This window comes from Doryrhamphus excisus, chromosome 3 (assembly GCF_030265055.1).
Source record: "Doryrhamphus excisus isolate RoL2022-K1 chromosome 3, RoL_Dexc_1.0, whole genome shotgun sequence".
Taxonomy (NCBI): Eukaryota; Metazoa; Chordata; class Actinopteri; order Syngnathiformes; family Syngnathidae; genus Doryrhamphus; species Doryrhamphus excisus.
Window position 1 is genome coordinate 12,568,157 of NC_080468.1, and position 21,562 is coordinate 12,589,718.

The window sequence follows — 21,562 nt, forward strand, 5'->3', positions numbered from 1 at the left end:
AAAATACACGCTCAATAAAGCGGCAATGTTGCCAATACCGCGAGAATAAGCCACATAAGTATCACAAAGCGTATGTGATGACGATATAACATTTCGTTCTTTAAGATGACACGTTTTCTATTATGACGTTAAGAAATATGCCACAGCGCAACAGTTAACATTGTTTTTATTTTGAAAAAGGACAAAGTATTTCCGGTATTTGTGTCGCTGTCAGTGGACGGAATGACGTGTCTGAAAAGGACGCTTGTATGATGCCTCTGTGTTTATTCTACAGTATGGGACACACCCACGTCTGTTCTATCTTGTCCATCAGTGGACACAGTATGCTAATTATAAGCACATATTTCCGAATATGCCATCTTTTTATGCACATGAATATGTTTAGATCATTTTTCATTTGTGATGAATGAAGTTTCCCATAATGACAAATGTTTTGCAGCAGTGAATATGTAACATCTTTGACCAGATATACTCACAATGATAAAGTATTTTTGAATAAATGAAAGAAAAATAAATATAACAATGATAAAATTAAAAATAATGAACTAATGTAAGGTGTTTGCAAGGTAAATGAATCCATGTTAGTTTTATCTATAATATATTCATTATTTATCGAATCATCATGCTTCTGTCCGTTTTAGTTCCGATTTTTATTTAATTAAATACATTAATTATGATATGCCCCAAATATCTACAATATGCTATCAAGTATTCTGTATCATTTTTTCTGTGGTATATGTTAAACACAGGGAGTTAACAGACAGGATTTAATGTTATAAATAAATTAAACCATTTCCATCACCTCACACTAATCACCTAAACCAGGGGTGTCCAAAGTGCGGGCCAGGGGCCATTGCTGGCCCACAGCTCATTTTTCACAGGCCTGCGGCACATTCTAAAAACACAATTAAACATGAAAACTAACAAAATACCCTAAATGAGTGGAAAAAAAACATCAATTTGGCACAAAGAATATAAAACTCATCACACAGCAACTTAACACTCACAAGGTATCAAATGAATACATATAACATGTACCAATACAAGTTTAAAATAATAAAAACACGTTTTAAATAAAATAATAATGTATTTCATATTGGAGGACAAGCAGCACAGAAAATTGATGGCTGGCACTGTAATGCTGCCTCTGTCCACCAGAGGGTGCCATAGGAGCCCAGAGGGAGGCTGATGTCATTGCAGTGCCCCAATTTCATTTAAACCCGTATTGGTACATATTTGTATATGTTTTTATAGCATGTTTACAAAATAAAAAAATATTAATGTAGCCCTTTGTTAAAAAAAAAGTACACCCCCGACCTAAACTCTTAACACCAGAGTGACCGTTGTGTATCCTCACGAGGGTCACGGCCAGCCAATCACAGGGCACTTATAGACAAACAACCATTCACACTCACATTCATACCTATGGACAATTTTATATCGACCTATGAATCCAATTTAATTTACATATTTCAATAGGTGTCCACCAAATAACATTTCGTACCCATTTCTATACATTTTCCTGAACTGAACAAGTGAAGGCTATTATGTTCACCACTCCATAATTGCTCTATTGATCATCTGCTGCCTTGATTTAGGTCAGAGCTGGCATGTATTGACCGAACAAGAGAGTCTCTTTTACAATCCGACCACAACACTTTACAACTTATCTGTGCAAGTGAGTGCTGAAAGCTCTCACTCCTCTGCGGTGGCAGAAAATATGCGACCTGCGACCCCTAAGCATCATGACGGGTAAGTGGGATTTTGCAACATTCTGCAAGGAAACACTGACAGCCGCAACTTAATGGCCATTTGTGGATAATTGGACTGTATTGTTTGTTATCTGATAGATAAAATAGATGGATAAATGAATTATATTTTATCTGATGGAAGTTGTATATGAAAAACAACAATCACAACTCAATATTGCAGATTGGCCTCATATTTTTTGAAGTAATTCTACATACAGTAAGCATATCCCAATAGTGTTTTCATGTTGCAATACCTCTTTTAAACAACAGAGGGCATGATGAATTCAGCCTTCTCAGCCTATTTTCCCTATGGACTGTACACATGAACTACTTTTGAAAGAAAAATAAATTGGTTGTACAACACAAATGAAATTAAATAAAATTAAATAAAATTGAATAAAATAGAATAAAATAAAATAAAATAAAATAAAATAAAATAAAATAAAATAAAATAGAATAGAATAGAATAGAATAGAATAGAATAGAATAGAATAGAATTAAATTAAATTAAATATACATACCTCACAGTTTTACCATGTTTGTTCCTTTCACTTTTCCAGTATGTTGCCGTCAGCGCCAATATCTGGGCCGGCGTCTCAAGCGGATCAAGAAGCTCACTACCGCTTCCTCCACAGCATGTTGATGGAGAAGAAGCTCCACCTGCTCTTTAAGGCAAGAACTGGTTTGTGTTAATTTCATTCTAATTTGTCCTCCATTCATGTGTAAACAAATAGCCTTTTGAGTCTCTTGGCTGCAGTTCTTCCAGTATTTTCTTGTCCAATCACATATCAGCTTTCATGTGTTGCCATGACGTAAACACTATTAGCAAGCTCACAATAACCTAATATGAAAAATAACCAATAACCAAGCCGAAAAATGGCTACATGAACTGAAATACAAACATAAGGCATTCTGAGACGATGCATAGTATTCTACACTGGTCACTAGGTGTCAGTAATGTTACATTCATGAGCCACAACAGGAAGTACTGTACAGAAACCAGAAGTAAAAAAAAATAAAAATAACAAACTCTCTCAATGCTAATATGTGAGTCTATACTAAATCTTATACCTCTTATTTTCTCTTAATATGGGTGCAAAGGTCACCATAGGGGTGTTATTTTCCTGTCTAGAGGTCTCTAATAATAATAATAATAATTAAAAATCACATTTAGAAGGTCTTACACAGCTTTTCTATGATCTTAGTGCAAAAGTATTCAATTTATAAATACAAGGGGTGTTACTAAATGAGATAATAGACAAAATTGAGTCTATGAGAATGAGACAAGACGAGATATTAACATTACTTTTCACCTCGTACTTTGGTACGGGACAAAAAAATTAAAAAATTAAAAAATAAAATAAAAAATAAAAATAATGAAAAATAAAAAAATAAAAAATAAAAACTATATTATGAAAGCAGGAAGTGAACAAATGTAACAGTTACTGATTGTAAAAGTACCAGATGGAGGGGTAGGATTTAATAAGCTTTGCTTCTTCCTGTGGAACTGTGAACTGATTATGTGATGCATTCAATTGTCATCTGATGCATGTTCAAATGAAATAAAACCATTGCCATTACTTTTAAGTACAATGAAAAAATATGACAATATTCACTCATTTTATTTCAACTGCGTTACACTCTACGGCTGCACTCTGTGTGTATATACTACTGACCCCGCCTCCGCCCACAGAGACATAGAGACTGTATAATTGACACAAGGGCTCACTCTGTTCATGCAGTTGTTCTATGGAAGAAACACGCTTAGGTGTGGAAACCAATTCACAGACTCTTTGGAGGCAGGAGGTCCGGCAAAAATATTCAGATTTTTTTTTTTACTGAATGAGAAATCTTGTCACATTTTAATCTCGCAAGATCTTGTGAAACCCCTCATAAATACAGAAGAGAGATTCACTTATCACGGTCAGGTCTGGGGACCAATTAACCGCGATACAGGAGGGATCAGCACACTCGAAAACAACACTTTATTGTCATAACTTACCTGACTCCACAGATCTACGAGCGACTGCGACGCTTTGTGAAGCGAGGTCCCGTTCCCGTTGAAGAGCGTGCAACCAGTCTGGCCTCGCATGTAAGCCCCTACTTCGAACATCAGACAAACACACGGCGTACAGATGACAGGATGACTGCAGATGCAAAGGGAAAGGATTTGTCAGGTTTTTAAATTGTTTCCTGTCACTTCACTGTCACACGGAAACAATAAACGAGGCGCAGGACTCTATAGGAACACTAAGTATCTTTCAAGTCTGCCAACCGAGCCTGAAACAAGATACAGCGAGATTTTTTTTTTAATCTGGATGCGGAGAGTTTGGTCACTGAGGACAGTTCACGAGCTGCTAAACTCATTTGGTGTAATGTTTCACTATGGAGGAATACAATTAATTTCACATTTAAGACAAAGTGACAGCGCCCACACACACTACAAACAGCGTTTACCCAAAGTGGCACACAACATCTGCAATGTGCATCATGTTTCAAAATGAACACATCCATCCTCGCTGACCATCAACCCCCAAATGAAACACCCGTGTGTTATCTTGTCTGATTGGAATATTTAGGTCCATGTAAACGTGGCTATTGACAATTCATTCATTCATTCATTTTCTACCGCTTTTTCCTCACAAGGGTCGCAGGGGGTGCTGGAGCCTATCCCAGCTGTCTTTGGGCGAGAGGCAGGGTACACCCTGGACTGGTTGCCAGCCAATCACAGGGCACATATAGACAAACAACCATTCACACTCACATTCATACCTATGGACAATTTGGAGTCGCTAATTAACCTAGCATGTTTTTGGAATGTGGGAGGAAACCGGATAAAACCCACGCATGCACAGGGAGAACATGCAAACTCCACACAGAGATGGCCGAGGGTGGAATTGAACTCGGGTCTCCTAGCTGTGAGGTCTAGGTGGCAAATGTGTAAATGTGCAAATATACAAGTGTACAGTGACAGTTATGATGTTGTCACTACCAACAGCACTAAATTCATCACATAGCAACTTAACACCCAAAAGGTGTACCTGATACCAGACTGGTGGCCAGCCAATCACAGGGCACATATAGACAAACAACCATTCACACTCACATTCATACCTATGGACAATTTGGAGTCGCTAATTAACCTAGCATGTTTTTGGAATGTGGGAGGAAACCGGAGTACCCGGAGAAAACCCACGCATGCACGGGGAGAACATGCAAACTCCACACAGAGATGGCTGAGGGTGGAATTGAACCCTGGTCTCCTAGCTGTGAGGTCTGCGCGCTAACCACTCGACCACTGTGCCGCCGCTATTGACAATTCTTATTTTAAAACATGAACGCATACAGTGGTTCACATCATAAACAAAAAATGTGAATATTTGGAAATGGCAACACAAAATTCAGTTTTTAAATGAAACCTGGCCACCCTTAGCAGCAACAACTGCAATCAAGCATTTGTGATAACTTGCAATTAGTCTCAATGAGGAATTTTGGCCTACTCATCTTTGCAGAATTGTTGTCATTCAGCCACATTGGAGGCTTTTCCAGCAATTTGGAGTCGCCAATTAACCTAGCATGTTTTTGGAATGTCGGAGGAAACCGGAGAAAACCCATACATGCACGGGGAGAACATGCAAACTCCACACAGAGATGGCCGAGGGTGGAATTGAACTCGGGTCTCCTAGCTGTCTGTCTATCCCTTTCGATAAAATGTAGTTATCATGGTAGTTGTGTATTGAATCGTTTACCACATAAAATTTCCCCTACTTCTTGTAGATAAACTTATTTTTATAAGCGATTAAATGTGATTAATTCCGAGTTAACAGCAACTAAATGTGATTAATCACAATTACATTGGTTAGCACGCAGGCCCCACAGCTAGGAGACCCAAAAACATGCTAGGTTAATTAGCGACTCCAAATTGTCCATAGGTATGAATGTGAGTGTGAATGGTTGTTTGTCTATATGTGCCCTGTGATTGGCTGGCAACCAGTCCAGGGTGTACCCCACCTCTTGCCCGAAGACAGCTGGGATAGGCTCCAGCACCCCCGCGACCCTTGTGAGGATAAGCGGTAGAAAATGAATGAATGAATGAACTTTTATTATGTCTACTATATTGGGTAACACAAGTGTAAATGTTACTATAGGGGTGTTATTTCATGTCTGGAGCACTCTAATCATTTTAATCACCGTTTTTAGAAGGTCCTAAAACTGTTTTCTTTGCGCAAACTATGAAAATATTCTATTTATAAGTAAGGAATATTACTTCATGGGCTGCATGGCGGTCGTGTGGTTAGCGCAAGCCTCACAGCTAGGAGACCCGAGTTCAATTCCACCTTCGGCTTTCTATGTGTGGAGTTTGCATGTTCTCCCCGTCTCAATGAGGAATTTTGGCCCACTCATCTTTGCAGAATTGTGGTTATTCAGCCACATTGGAGGCTTTTCCAGCAATTTGGAGTTGCCAATTAACCTAGCATGTTTTTGGAATGTCCGAGGAAGCGACAGCGCCCACACACACACTACAAACAGCGTTTACCCAAAGTGGCACACAACATCTGCGATGTGCATCATGTTTCATAATGAACACATCCATCCTCGCTTACCATCAACCCCCAAATGAAACACCCGTGTGTTATCTTGTCATCATGCTAACAGCAACTCTTTGTACCATTTTTCCATACTTGACCATCAAACTCCCATCCTTCTCTCAGTCTCGTCGCTTCTGATTTGGTCCGACAGCCCTTCTCCGCCTGGCTTAAATCATCAGAACCTGCTGGAATGGCCAAAAACCGCGAGCCTGTTTCCCCTCAGAGACGCTTCTGTTTGCTCACAGTGGAAACTAATGACCTTCATGCTTTGTGTCTCGGGAGTGTGCCTCGACATCTTGAAGCAGTAGAAGTCATTACAGTAATATTCTTGACAAGTGGGTGACTGCACACGGTCGCTGGCCGGCCCGACGGCCCAACGGCTATGGCTGCTCTATTTTATGTGTCGCCACAGCTGTCGTGTTAGCCTTGAGGACGCAGGAGCTGGTGTTTTTTTTTTTTTCCCAAAATGAGTCGCAATAAGTTGAACGGTTCCCCTGGTATGAAACACTAACACTGATGATGTGTCACCGTTATCGGGCTGAATTTCCTTCCTTGTGTTTGCATTGGGGCGGCACAGTGGTCTCGTGGTTAGCGCGCAGACCTCACAGCTAGGAGACCAGGGTTCAATTCCACCCTCGGCCATCTCTGTGTGGAGTTTGCATGTTCTCCCTGTGCATGTGTGGGTTTTCTCCGGGTACTCCGGTTTCCTCCCACATTCCAAAAACATGCTAGGTTAATTAGCGACTCCAAATTGTCCATAGGTATGAATGTGAGTGTGAATGGTTGTTTGTCTATATGTGCCCTGTAATTGGCTGGCCACCAGTCTGGTATCAGGTTTGTATCAGGTACACCTTTTGGGTGTTAAGTTGCTGTGTGATGAATTCAGTGCTGTTGGTAGTGACGACATCATAATTGTCACTGTACACTTGTATATTTGCACATTTACACATTTGCCACGTAGGCCTCACAACTAGGAGACCTGAGTTCAATTCCACCCTCGGCCATCTCTGTGTGGAGTTTGCATGTTCTCCCCGTGCATTTGTGGGTTTTCTCCGGGTACTCCGGTTTCCTCCCACATTCCAAAAACATGCTAGGTTAATTAGCGATTCCAAATTGTCCATAGGTATGAATGTGAGTGTGAATGGTTGTTTGTCTATATGTGCCCTGTGATTGGCTGGCGACCAGTCCAGGGTGTACCCTGCCTCTTGCCCAAAGACAGCTGGGATAGGCTCCAGCACACCCCCGCGACCCTCGTGAGGAAAAAGCGGTAGAAAATGAATGAATGAATGAATGTGTTTGCATTGCACAAAGATTCATATTAATGTGATCATATAACGTCTTTGGTTTCTCGACTTTCAGTTTTTGGAAGACCTGACCCAGCATGACTGGAGAGAGGAAGTTAAAGAACTGTTGGCCCTATTTTCGAAACCTCACTTTAAGGTACTGATTTCTGAAGTTGTCCCGATTGTTCTTTGAGTTTGCATGTTCTCCCCGTGCATGTGTGGGTTTTCTCCGGGTACTCCGGTTTCCTCCCACATTCCAAAAACATGCTAGGTTAATTAGCGACTCCAAATTGTCCATAGGTATGAATGTGAGTGTGAATGGTTGTTTGTCTATATGTGCCCTGTGATTGGCTGGTCACCAGTCCAGGGTGTACCCCGCCTCTCGCCTGAAGACTGCTGGGATAGGCTCCAGCATACCCACGACCGTCGTGAGAATAAGCGGCATAGAAAATGGATGAATGGGAAATGAATTTTGGAATTATTGAAAATATTGTTGAAAATATAAATTCATAATAATATATGGTTAAAATGTATATATATATTTTTAAATATATTATTTTTCTTTATTGTGAGCATATTAGCTCCCAAACTCGCCCACAAATGTTCAGCAAATACAAATGTAAGCGAGTGAGACTCTCACACTGACACAAACATGTTTTTTTTTTTTTTTTTTAAGATTTGTATATTTATGATACTGGTTTTAAATTCTAAATATCCGTGAGTAGAAAAGCCTATTTAGAAGTGAGTCCGTCTGACTTAAAACGCACACATTTTCAGACTTCTGGTCAATGCTTTCTGGCACTTCCCTCCTATTTGGGTCATGCGAAGTGGCAAATGAGTTTGAAATTGATTGCCCCTCTTCCTTCTCTAAATAAAAGGTACTGCCTTCTATCATCCATAACTACTAAGTTATGTTTATTAGTATTCACCGATGTCGAGACTTACACAACCGGTCCAGTGAGTGAACTGAGAACTAGCAGATTTGTTTGAACAGTACCTAATGACCTGCTTGTTTTTTGGCTTAAGCTTATGTAGGCACGTATAGGAGCGACGCGGCGGTTTAATATAGCGTGAATAAACGTTTGTTTTCATGAGAACCTGATTGCAGCCAAAAGCACACAACGTCGTCTAAGCAGAGCAACTGTTGATGGACACTAGGATAACAAGTACACTAAATGACGGCTCCGCAAAGTGACAGTTCAGGACAATATGCAGACATTTTTTGCACCTAAATAGGCCTTATGGCAGCTGTAACTCCACATGGTCATTTCCTCCAACAAAATAATGTTTTTCCTAGTAACAAACATAGGATTTTTGACAAGGTAAAAGTTCACGCCAAATGAATACCTGTCTGGGCATTGGAAGAAATAAAGACCACGTAGTCATAATTTCTCTGAAAACACGACCTACGACATGACACGACATTTGAGCGAAGACACTTGGTGGTTGGTGGTGGAATGAGTTCTTGCAGGTGGCCCAACGGTGCGGTGTGCATTCCCAAACATCACCACATTTGGCATGCCACTAACTGAAAGTGCTTAATGCGCTCAAATGCATCAGGCGGGCCTCTAGGAAATGTGGAAATGTTTGCACTCATTCACCCTCCGGATCACCTTTGATCAGTCAATAAGGCACACTGGAGTTGCACCTGCGGCTTCCAAAGGGGTGCCGTAAATGGTCCGTGACTGACGGGGGTGGTTGAAATGCACAGGAAAACTGAAAGTGAAGGAATCAAGTAGAAGTGTAAGAAACTGTGGCCTATACATTAAATAAAAAAGTAATAATAACTGCGTTTTCTTAAAATTAAACCAAAAGAAAACAGCAAAAATGTGGATAATAGAGCAAAAACACAAAAAGAGCAGAAATGTTGACACTAGTAACTAAACTAAAATATTCAAATGTGATTAATCACATTTTGTTGCTGTTAACTTGGAATTAATCACATTTAATCGCATATAAAAATAAGTTTATCTACAAGAAGTAGTGGAAATTTTATGTGGTAAACGATTCAATACACAACTACAATGATAACTAAACTAAAATATTTAATTGTGATTAATCAAATTTTTGCTGTTAACTTGGAATTAATCACATTTAATCGCATATAAAAATCAGTTTATCTACAAGAAGTAGGGGAAATTTTATGTGGTAAACGATTCAATACACAACTACAATGATAACTACGTTTTATCAAAAGGGATAGATAGACAGCTAGGAGACCCAGGTTCAATTCCACCCTCGGCCATCTCTGTGTGGAGTTTGCATGTTCTCCCCGTGCATGCGGTTTCCTCCCACATTCCAAAAACATGCTAGGTTAATTGGCGACTCCAAATTGTCCATAGGTATGAATGTGAGTGTGAATGGTTGTTTGTCTATATGTGCCCTGTGATTGGCTGGCCACCAGTCCAGGGTGTACCCCGCCTCTCACCCGAAGACAGCTGGGACAGGCTCCAGCATAACTAGTAACTAAACTAAAATATTTAATTGTGATTAATCAGATTTTGTTGCTGTTAACTTGGGTACATTTAATCCCATCTAAAAAAAAATAATCTACAATAGTAGTATTTTTTTTTGTGGTTAACGATTCAATACACAACTACAATGATAATTACATTTTATCTAAAGAGATATCAATTTTGAAAATATGTGCCGTAAATGAATGAAACCTCGGGCGAGAGGCGGGGTACACCCTGGACTGGTGGCCAGCCAATTACAGGGCACATATAGACAAACAACCATTCACACTCACATTCATACCTATGGACAATTTGGAGTCGCCAATTAACCTAGCATGTTTTTGGAATGTGGGAGGAAACCGGAGTACCCGGAGAAAACCCACGCATCAGAGATGGCTGAGGGTGGAATTGAACTCGGGTCTCCTAGCTGTGTGGCCTGCATGCTAACCACTCGCCCAAACCCAAATATTCATTCATTCATTCATTTTCTACCTCTTTTTCCTCACGAGGGTCGGGGGGACGAGGGCGAGAGGCGGGGTACACCCTGGACTGGTGGCCAGCCAATTACAGGGCACATATAGACAAACAACCATTCACACTCACATTCATACCTATGGACAATTTGGAGTCGCCAATTAACCTAGCAAGTTAAATAAATAAAAATAAGAAGTAATAATAACTGTGTTTTCTTGTACAGAGTCTTTTGTATGTCCATGACGCAGTGGCTCGGAGAGACTACGAGCCCACGCTGCCACCGATACCTGACAACATAACGGACGACGAAGACGACTCGGTCAAGATTGTCAGTCTTGTCAAAACCAAAGAGCCCCTGGTCAGTAACTATGCTTTTCATTCATCATTTTGTGTCCCCTTTAAGATAAAGTTACATGTATTATCCTTATGGTCGCTTTCCCATCAGTGCAATAAAATCCCACATGATTTGCCCCCGATAAGCGGAGGAAAATGGATGGATGGATGCTAAATACCACGCAATAAAAGATATCACGGAATTGTAAAAATAAGGAAATACTGGCTAAGTGCCATCATTCAACTTTACCCAAATATTGTGAGTAGATTGAGATGGATTGTGACCAAAAGGCAGGCACCCCGGTCCCCTCCTGGTGGGGGCCGGGCGGGGGCGCACACCTAGTCTGGGGGCCCTGTTTTGTTTTTTTTTAATCTGTAAGTTATCTGTCGGCTGCACGGCGGCCGAGTTGTTAGCACACAGGCCTCACAGCTAGGAGACCCGAGTTCAATTCCACCCTCGGCCATCTCTGTATGGAGTTTGCATGTTCTCCCCGTGCATGCGTGGGTTTTCTCCGGGTACTCCGGTTTCCTCCTACATTCCAAAAACATGCTAGGTTAATTAGCGACTCCAAATTGTCCATAGGTATGAATGTGAGTGTGAATGGTTGTTTGTCTATATGTGCCCTGTGATTGGCTGGTGACCAGTCCAGGGTGTACCCCACCTCTTGCCTGAAGACAGCTGGGATAGGCTCCAGCATACCCACGACCGTCATGAGAATAAGCGGCATAAAAAAAGGATGAATTTTGGAATTATTGACAATATTGTTGAAAATATAAATTCATAATAGGCTGGGATAGGCTCCAGCACCCCCACGAGCCATTCATTTATTGGCTCATTCATCCTCCCGTTAGCTTGACATTGACGTCTCCTCCAATTTCAGATCAACATTTGCAATAAAGGGACTGTTGGACTCTTTCCTTCTCTCTTCAATTGCCATTGTTCACTCATAAGCTAAACACGAAAATCATTCATTCATTAATTTTCTACTCCTTATCCTCACGAGGGTCGCGTGGGGTGCTGGAGCCTATCCCAGCTGTCATCCGGCGAGAGGCGGGGTACACCCTAGACTGGTCGCCAGCCAATCACAGGACACATATAGACAAACAACCATTCACACTCACATATATACCACATTTATATTACATTTAGCTAGCAAGCTAAAAAAAAAAAGTGACATTTCTTCATTGATGCCCTTCAGTCATTGTTGAGCATTATCATGAACTGAGATCATTCCTCTGCTGCGCCTGAACTAAATTACCTTCCAAGGCTGGTCTTTAATCATGACTAATTTTCTTGGTCCTACCAGAACATCTTATTCTGCTTTGTTCCAAGTTATTGTCACTTGGAAATTTCTTGGATCAGGTGGTACCGGACTGAAATAAGGATGAAAGTTCACATATTTTCCACCAAGGCCACAAAGGCCTCTCTCTGAGGTTGTTATTTTCCTTGAAGAAAAAGTTGAAGGGATTTGAGCGTGGATCGAGGTCTATATATATAAAGAATATATGGTGATTGTCTGCTAAGGAGTAACATGGACCAGATTTTATTCCGTTAGCAGGTCCAGTAGTTGATTAGTAAATAGCAACAATCCATTTAATCCTCCTGGCTTATCATCAAAGTATTATCTGTCTCATCGTGTAATCTTTACTTCTAATTTAATATTATTGACAGCGCAACTGGAAAACAACAAACACTGTTCTCATCACGATAAAGTACATTTAGCATGATTTAAATATGAGAATAATGGACTTAATGAGTAGAGTTTTTGCTTGAAAACAATAATGGAAAACAGCCGCTTGTATTGATCCCAAAACTTAATTGGAACATGTGCTTTTTTTTTTTTTTTTCTCATCGACCCGACGTGTTCCAGTTTTTCCATACAGGACCGACTACACCCTATCAACGACATAAGGGTGCTGTTTCCACTGCGATTTTTTTGCTCCAAAGCAACAACATCTGTTGAAAATAACGCAAGTTTGGATAACCTTATCCAATATGCTTTTTTTTGTGTGTTACATGACAGCAGCTGCCTAAATGCTCCCATCTTGATACAAATAACCTTCAACTGGAATAAAATGACTCCTAATAAGAGGTCTGTCTGGATCATAATACAAACAACATGTTTTTTTACTATGCGTTTAGGGAGCCACAATTAAGAGGGACGAATCCACCGGGGCCATTGTTGTGGCGAGAGTCATGCGAGGAGGGGCGGCCGACAAGAGTGGTAAGATGAAGTATCGACTGTGTGGACACACGTGCCAAGCAGGCCAACACCGAATGGTTGTTGCAGGTCTGATCCATGAAGGAGACCAGCTAAAAGAGGTGAACGGTGTCTCTCTAGAACGCAGGAAGCCCAAAGAGGTTCTTCCTCTCCTGGTGAGTCCTGAGTCATGTTTGAGTCCCGCCTTTCACGGGGGTTACGTTGCGAATTCATTAGAGAATGGTCACTGTGGCGCCCGGAAAAATGTCTATTTGACATTCTCTGATTTTGGATCAACATTTGCAACAAGAGTTGTAATTTTGTTGTAATTATTTTATTTTTAAAATATAAATAATCATAATAATTTATAACTAAATAATCATATATAAATAAAATTATGCAATAATTTATTTAATTTATTTAATTTAAGTTAATTTATAATAATAATAAATTATGCAATAAATTATACACCTGTTATTTTTAGAATTGTGAATGAAAATATTTAACATATTTTATAAATGTTTTAAATGTTAAAAATAAATAAAAATAAAACAACATAAATAATAAAAAATAAAATAAAAAAATACACAATATTTAAAGCATAACACATGAATAAAATATAATGAAATAAAACAGAAAATAGAAATTATACATTCATATGCAGTGTTATTTTTGGAATTGTAAATGAAAATATTTACATTTTTCTAAATATTTTATATTTAACAAAACTACTGTATGCATGAAATATAAATAATTATAGCAAAATAAAATAAAATAAAATAAAATAAAATAAAATAAAATAAAATAAAATAAAATAAAATAAAATAAAATAAAATAAAATAAAATAAAATAAAATAAAATAAAATAAAATAAAATTAAATTAAATTAAATTAAATTAAATTAAATTAAATTAAATTAAATTAAATTAAATTCACAGGTACATTCATAGACCCTGTTTTTAGGACTTTCAAATTACAATATTTTAAACATTTGTAATCTATGTAATAATTTATACATATTATAAATAGAAATAGAAAAGTATAAAAATAACATTGTTATTTTAAAATGTTTTAATAAAATTTGTAATTTTTTAATGTAATTTAAAAATAAAAAATATATAAATAATAACAAATAATTAAAAAATAACATTAATATTACATTTCAATGAATAAATATTAATATTAAAATATATTTTTTATAAAGGAATCATTAATTGTCGTAACTAACTCTAACTCTAAATGTATAGTTAGCTATACATTATTATGAAATGAAGTGCATGTTCCCACATGCTTGCATTGGGTTTTTTTTCCCAGGTACGCCAGCCATTTGTAAAGTCTGGCTTCTTACGGCGCATTAATCCACCTTTTTCACACAAGCGAGTGTTTATGACTATATAAACACACATACACATATATACAATATATGACTATATTGTAGTTGTGTAATGAAAGCAAATGTCTCATTGAGTTTTTATATTTCTGGACAACACGAGACAGACCAATCAAGCATTTCCTCTTTTGGCTCCACAAACAAAACTTGTCAGTAAGATTAATTTCATGTTAGTTTTGGTCCCTTACAAAATATTTGTTGCCAATAACAAAAAAAAATATGAAACATGAACAATTTGAAGCAATACAGCCAAAAAATGGTTAGCTCAGTGAATTCCGACACTAAAAACGATATGCCAAGAAATTGTCTCTGCTTATAATTTGCATGAAATATGCTTTATGTTAATTACTGAGGTTGGTAAATGCAGACGTGTAGATGGATGACAAATATCGTATAGCTATTAAAATTATTAGAATTATACCGCACACTGCATAACCATGAATATGGCAATATCTTTTGGAAGAATGTTGTTCATCTCACCAGTAGGCTAGCATCAACGATGCCAAGGTACATAGATGCTAGCCAAACACTTTACAAAGACACTTTAAATAGCTTTTTCCTTCACCCCCTCCCCCCCACCCCCCTTCTGTCTTCTGTGGGTACTTTTAGACTTGATGAGGTTTTTTGGGGGGTGTGGGGGTGCACTTCTGACAGATCCAGGTCGTATGTTGTCGAGGGGAAAAATGTTAACCCCTTAGTAGACAAGAGACAGGGGGTACTTATTGATACTATTTCATATTTTATGTCTTTATTCGGCTTTATTAATTCATTCTCCAGGAAAGGCTCTGATATTTTGTTGTAAAATCACCTTGGTGAGCTTGGACATAGTAGTAGTGGATATAGCTGGTGCTGCTGTCCAAACAAATAAATAAATAAAAAAATAAACATACGGAGGGCTGCACGGCGGTCTAGTGGTTAGCACACAGACCTCACAGCTAGGAGACTCGAGTTCAATTCCACTCTCAGCCATCTCTGTGTGGAGTTTGCATGTTCTCCCCGTGCATGTATGGGTTTTCTCCGGTTTCCTCCCACATTCTACTATGTTTAGTAACTAAACTCAAATATTTAATTGTGATTAATCACATTTTGTTGCTGTTAACTTGGAATTAATCACATTTAATCGCATATAAAAATAAGTCTTTCTACAAGAAGTAGGTGAAATTCTATGTGGTAAACGATTCAGTACACAACTACAATGATAACTACATTTTATCGAAAGGGATAGATAGACAGCTAGGAGACCCGAGTTCAATTCCACCCTCGGCCATCTCTGTGTGGAGTTTGCATGTTCTCCCTGTACCTGTATGGGTTTTCTACGGTTTCCTCCCACATTCTACTATGTTTAGTAACTAAACTAAAATATTCTACTATGTTTAGTAACTAAACTCAAATATTTAATTGTGATTAATCACATTTTGTTGCTGTTAACTTGGAATTAATCACATTTAATCGCATATAAAAATAAGTTTATCTACAAGAAGTAGCGGAAATTTTATGTGGTAAACGATTCAATACACAACTACAATAACTACATTTTATCGAAAGGGATAGACAGACAGCGAGGAGACCCCGAGTTCAATTCCACCCTCAGCCATCTCTGTGGAGTTTGCATGTTCTCCTCGTGCATGTATGGGGTTTCTCCGGTTTCCTCCCACATTCTAATATGTTTAGTAACTAAACTCAAATATTTAATTGTGATTAATCACATTTTGTTGCTGTTAACTTGGAATTAATCACATTTAATCGCATATAGAAATAAGTTTATCGACAAGAAGTAGGTGAAATTTTATGTGGTAAACGATTCACAACAACAAGGATAACTACATTTTATCGAAAGGGATAGATAGACAGCTAGGAGACCAGGGTTCAATTACACCCTCGGCCATCTCTGTGTGGAGTTTGCATGTTCTCCCCGTGCATGTGTGGGTTTTCTCCGGTTTTCTAAATGAATGAATGAATTTGACTGCCAAGATGGAGGACTATATGTATACCCAAGCTCACCAGAAGGCGATACGACTTTTACAACAAATTATCACAACCTTCCCTGGAAAAAGAAACACTGCATGTACTTTATACCTTTACGTGTCTTCCTAACATAAACACCATACGGTAAGTCATATGCAAATTAACCGTTCTATTTCTTTATGTTAAGCTAACGTCTCCCAGCTGCAGCTTCATATTCTGCAAACAAACACAGAAGGAGCAATCAATCATCATGTAACAAAAGAAAAAGCAAACACTCATATTTCCCTAACATTGAATGTGTCATTAATGGTGTGCAGGCACGCTCTCGAGGTGACATCACATTCACAATCGTTCCTGCCTCATCCAAACAAGACGTGCCATCCAATAAAAAGGTACAATGGGATGACATATTCCCTTGAGGTATTTCTTTTGACTTGAGCTTTGCATCGTGGCTTTATGTGAATGGCCGCCCATCTGGGAACAGTAAAAAGCTAGTTTTGCCATGTGTTGGCTGTGTTTGGGCTTGGCTACGATGCCTTTAAGAATTAAGTTGGATCCAAATCATGGAAAATTGTTACAGAAACGCTTTTATTGTATTGGATTAAGACTAATTATTATCTGTGACGGTGATCATTTTTCAAGAAATGTACTACTTTTCCATGTGAGTAAACATCTGTATATCTGTATTATGATATTTCTCATAGTCACAACATATTTAGGGCTCGAGCACTGACAGTGCGAAAGCCCTATTGTAATCGTAATGTTTATTATTATTATTAATATTATTATTCTCCCAAAATGATCGCGATTTTGAGGGCCTTAACATGCCCAAAAACTCACCAAATTTAGCGAGCGCATCAGGTCTGGCGAAAAATTTTATATTTCAAATATAATGTTCCAAAATTGACTCTCTAGCGCCACCTTGAAATAAAAAAAAAAATTAGCCCCCGCCACCAGTTTCACCGATCGTCACGAAACTAGGTGGAGACGTCTATCATGACAGGACGCACCAAAAAGTCTCAAGAACCCATATTGCAAAACCAACAGGAAGTCGGCCATTTTTGATGGCGTCGGCCATTTTTGATGGTGTCGGCCATTTTCGGGTCAGAAGTAGGCGCCACAAGTATTGTAATCGTAATGTTTATTATTATTATTATTATTCTCCCAAAATGATCGCGATTTTGAGGGCCTTAACATTGCCCGAAAACTCACCAAATTTGGCGAACGCATCAGATCTGGCGAAAAAAATTTATATTTTATGGGTTTCAAATATAATGTTCCAAAATTGACTCTCTGAAATTTAAAAAAAAATTAGCCCCCGCCACCAGTTTCACCGATCGTCATGAAACTTGGTGGAGACGTCTATCATGACAGGACGCACCAAAAAGTCTCAAGAACCAATATTGCAAAACCAACAGGAAGTCGGCCATTTTTTATGGCGTCGGCGATTTTCGTGCCAGAAGTAGGCGCCACAAGTACCTTCCGCACAGTCCGATCGTCGCAATTTTTTTTATGGAGGTTTGGGGCATCAGACGGGACGTGACCGCATACCCGCCTTGTCACCAGTGTCGCCCCCTCCTGGTAGAAAATTGTAAGTCCCGTAACTCCCTTACGACTTATTCGATCTCCCTGTTTTTTTGTTTTTTGTACAACCCCTGACTCGCACGTACCCCCGAGCTTGTCAAGGTGCTTGAGCCCGCTCATCACTGCTTGCAGTTTTAATTTTATATGATTTTCTTCTTCCTAGTTATTTGTGAGAGCACTATTTGACTACAACCCAAACGAGGATCCAGCGGTCCCGTGCAAGGATGCAGCAATTGCTTTTAAAAGAGGCGACATCCTGCAAATCGTCACCATGGAGGATGACGCCTGGTGGCAGGCCTGTTTAGTCGCTAATAACAACACCCGAGCAGGACTCATCCCCTCACAGCAGCTCCACGAGAGGTGATGCTTTTTTTCTGTATCTTGGCCCACATTAAAAAAAAAAAAACTATTTTGATTTAACGTCCTGCAGGAGAGTTGCACTACAACGACCCAAAGCCATGTTCCAACCGCAGCAAGTCAAACCAGCAGGTGATGAGCTGACTTTTTCTTTTTCCACAAAAGCACCGCTTAAAAGAGCCAAACACCTTTTTTTAAAAGGCCGCCTATAAACATACTTAAGCCTGGCTTATGAGGGAGAGTTCAGGTCAGAAGGTGATGGGTCGTACCATTGCTGTTGTTACCAAGTGTTGTGTTTTTGTTCCATATGCGCTACAGATGATGGCAAACATATTGTACATTTACGGGTTATTATTTTATGAAACTTACAAAGGAGTATTAGGGTCACAACAAAAAGGAAAAACAATAAAAATAGTCAATAAAACTGCGTTTTTTTGTGTAGATTTCCAGTAACCTCCCACATTCCAAAAACATGCTAGGTTAATTGGTGACTCCAAATTGTCCATAGGTATGAATGTGAGTGTGAATGGTTGTTTGTCTATATGTGCCCTGTGATTGGCTGGCCACTAGTCCAGGGTGTACCCCGCATCTCCCCCGAAGACAGCTGGGATAGGCTCCAGCACCCAGCGGTAGAAAATGAATGAATGAATGAATGAATGTATTGTGGGCCATTTAAAAAATGCAGATGCGGGGCCTTTCGACACCCCTGTTTTATATTAATAAATAAATTAATTAATTCATTCATTCATTTATTTTCTACCGCTTAATTGCTTAATTTAATTGTGATTAATCACATTTTGTTGCTGTTAACTTGGAATTAATCACATTGAATCACATATAAAAAATAAGTTTATATGCAATAAGTTGGGGAATTTTAACTTAGAATTAATCACATTTAATGAATTTTTTTGTGGTAAACGATTCGAGACACAACTACAATGATAACTACATTTTATCTAAAGGGATATAAATTTTGGAAATATGTGCCATAAATGAATGAAACAGCCAATGTTGCCAGCCAATCACAGGGCACATATAGACAAACAACCATTCACACTCACATTCATACCTATGGACAATTTGGAGTCGCCAATTAACCTAGCATGTTTTTGGAATGTGGGAGGAAACCGGAGTACCCGGAGAAAACGCGTGCACAGGGAGAACATGGAAATTCCACACAGAGAGAGATGACCGAGGGTGGAATTGAACCCGGGTCTCCTCCCTGTGAGGTCTGTTTTACTGTAAGAAGTAACATAATTAATGACTATTTGAAAGGTTACAACAACATTACCAACAATAAAATGTGGTGTAGTATTATCAACAATTTGCATATCACTTCAGTTGCTGTTGTTGATTACTAGTAAACAGGGAATTAAAGAGCTAGTCAACAAGAGTTGTGATTGCTGCCCCCTAGTGTTTTGGTTTTACTGTCAGCACTCAGCCTGACTCTCACAAAACATCTCTGAACACCACTGGAATTCCGATTTCTGAAAAAGTAACGTAATAATTACTTTCCCAATAATGTTATAATGTAATAATTTAATAATATAATATTATAAAATAATAATATAATAATTTATTTCTTTTTAGTGTGGCCTTCATACTATAACATACATAATTATAGTATAGTATAGTATATAGTTTTTTTTTTGATGATTTGAATGTCTGTACTCGCCAAAGTAGTTCTACATTTTCCCAAATGTAGAACATTCCATTGACTGTTTCAACCACTTTGTAAGCCAGTTATTAATCATTTTTTTTTTTCATTCTGGATATCATTCCCAAATCCAACTATCATTTGAATTTCCAAAGCAAAATAGCGCTACATTTGATTTAGATCATGTGCTAATACTTTAAGCATGAAATTTCAGATCTTTGTGTTCATGGTTTTCCCTCTCCTAGTTTTTCCAGTCGAGGAGGATGTCGACTACGGCGCGATAACTGGAATCCACATTGGTGAGATGTTTGACTTGTTCCACATAAATCCCGCTGATACTGGAAAGAGTAATGGTGTTAAAAAAAAGTGGGAAGAGGACGACTCAACAACAGCCGCCACCAAGAAAAATACACGGGACCGCTGTATCTGATGAAGCATTTTGGAGGTTTAACGATTTAAAGGAAAGGACTTGAACAGCAAATGTGGTTTGAGCATTCCCGTTTTCCGATCTGTCTTAATCGTGGATTTGAAATGATGAGCATGTACGTAGTCCTGGGTGCACGTGAGCAGAGGAAGATGTTTCTCTCAAACACGACATTTGTACCTGGAATAGGGCTTTTCCAAATGGCTTTGGGTATGCTTGATGCCAGTGTTCCCGGGAAGCTAGTGGGAATGTTGGTCCGGGTGGTGGAGATGGCTTCACAGATGGGATCCACTGTCTGAAAGAGATGTCAAATTTTACCCACTCAAAATCCACCAGTTCAAAATGTAAATTCTTGCAATTATTCCACTGGTCTTACAAATTTTCATTAATTGTTGACTTCCCTCTCTTATAACACAGATAACATACGTAAGTAGTAGGGATGCGTCAATCAATCAGCCACCGATCAATATCAGTGGAAAACGCACGGTACCAATATCGGACGATACTTGCTTTAAAACACTAGGCCACTCCAAAGTCTTCATTTGGTTTTTGGTGGACTTGCTGGTGTGTTTTGGATCGTTGTCCTGCTGAAGAACCCAAGTTGGTTTCAGCTTGAGGTCACCAACAGATGACCGGACATTCTCCTTCAGGATAGCATATATTCCTTTCGTCCAGGGGTATCCAAAGTGTGGTCTGGGGGCCATTTGCGGCCTGCAGCTTGTTATTAGCCAGTGGCACATTGTGGGCATAAAATTAAACAAAAAAAAAACAAAAATAATAGAGCAAAAACACAAAAAGAGAAGAGCAGAAATGTTGACACTAGTAACTAAACTATTTAATTGTGATGAATCAATTTTTTTTGCTGTTAACTTGGAATTAATCACATTTAATCGCATATAAAATAAGTTTATCAATTATCAATTTTGGAAATATGTGCCATAAAAGAATGAAACCTCAGGCAAGAGGCGGGGTACACCCTGGACTGGTGGCCAGCCAATCACAGGGCACATATAGACAAACAACCATTCACACTCACATTCATACCTATGGACAATTTAACCTAATTAACCTAGCATGTTTTTGGAATGTGGGAGGAAAC

At 38.8% G+C, this 21,562-nt stretch overlaps 1 protein-coding gene across 1 annotated transcript in view; it reads left to right on the forward strand.

Annotated features, from left to right (window-relative positions):
- Positions 1-21,562, forward strand: part of LOC131125705 (MAGUK p55 subfamily member 7-like) — a 33,983-nt gene that overhangs the window by 192 nt on the left and 12,229 nt on the right. Inside the window, exons 2-12 of the mRNA XM_058067504.1 lie at positions 1,599-1,752; positions 2,312-2,423; positions 3,766-3,843; positions 7,700-7,780; positions 10,777-10,911; positions 13,030-13,111; positions 13,178-13,263; positions 16,759-16,833; positions 18,189-18,385; positions 18,456-18,514; positions 20,285-20,338. Of these exons, the coding sequence (XP_057923487.1) occupies positions 1,721-1,752; positions 2,312-2,423; positions 3,766-3,843; positions 7,700-7,780; positions 10,777-10,911; positions 13,030-13,111; positions 13,178-13,263; positions 16,759-16,833; positions 18,189-18,385; positions 18,456-18,514; positions 20,285-20,338 (991 nt within the window). The 5' untranslated portion in view covers positions 1,599-1,720. The remainder of the gene's footprint in view (positions 1-1,598; positions 1,753-2,311; positions 2,424-3,765; positions 3,844-7,699; positions 7,781-10,776; positions 10,912-13,029; positions 13,112-13,177; positions 13,264-16,758; positions 16,834-18,188; positions 18,386-18,455; positions 18,515-20,284; positions 20,339-21,562) is intronic.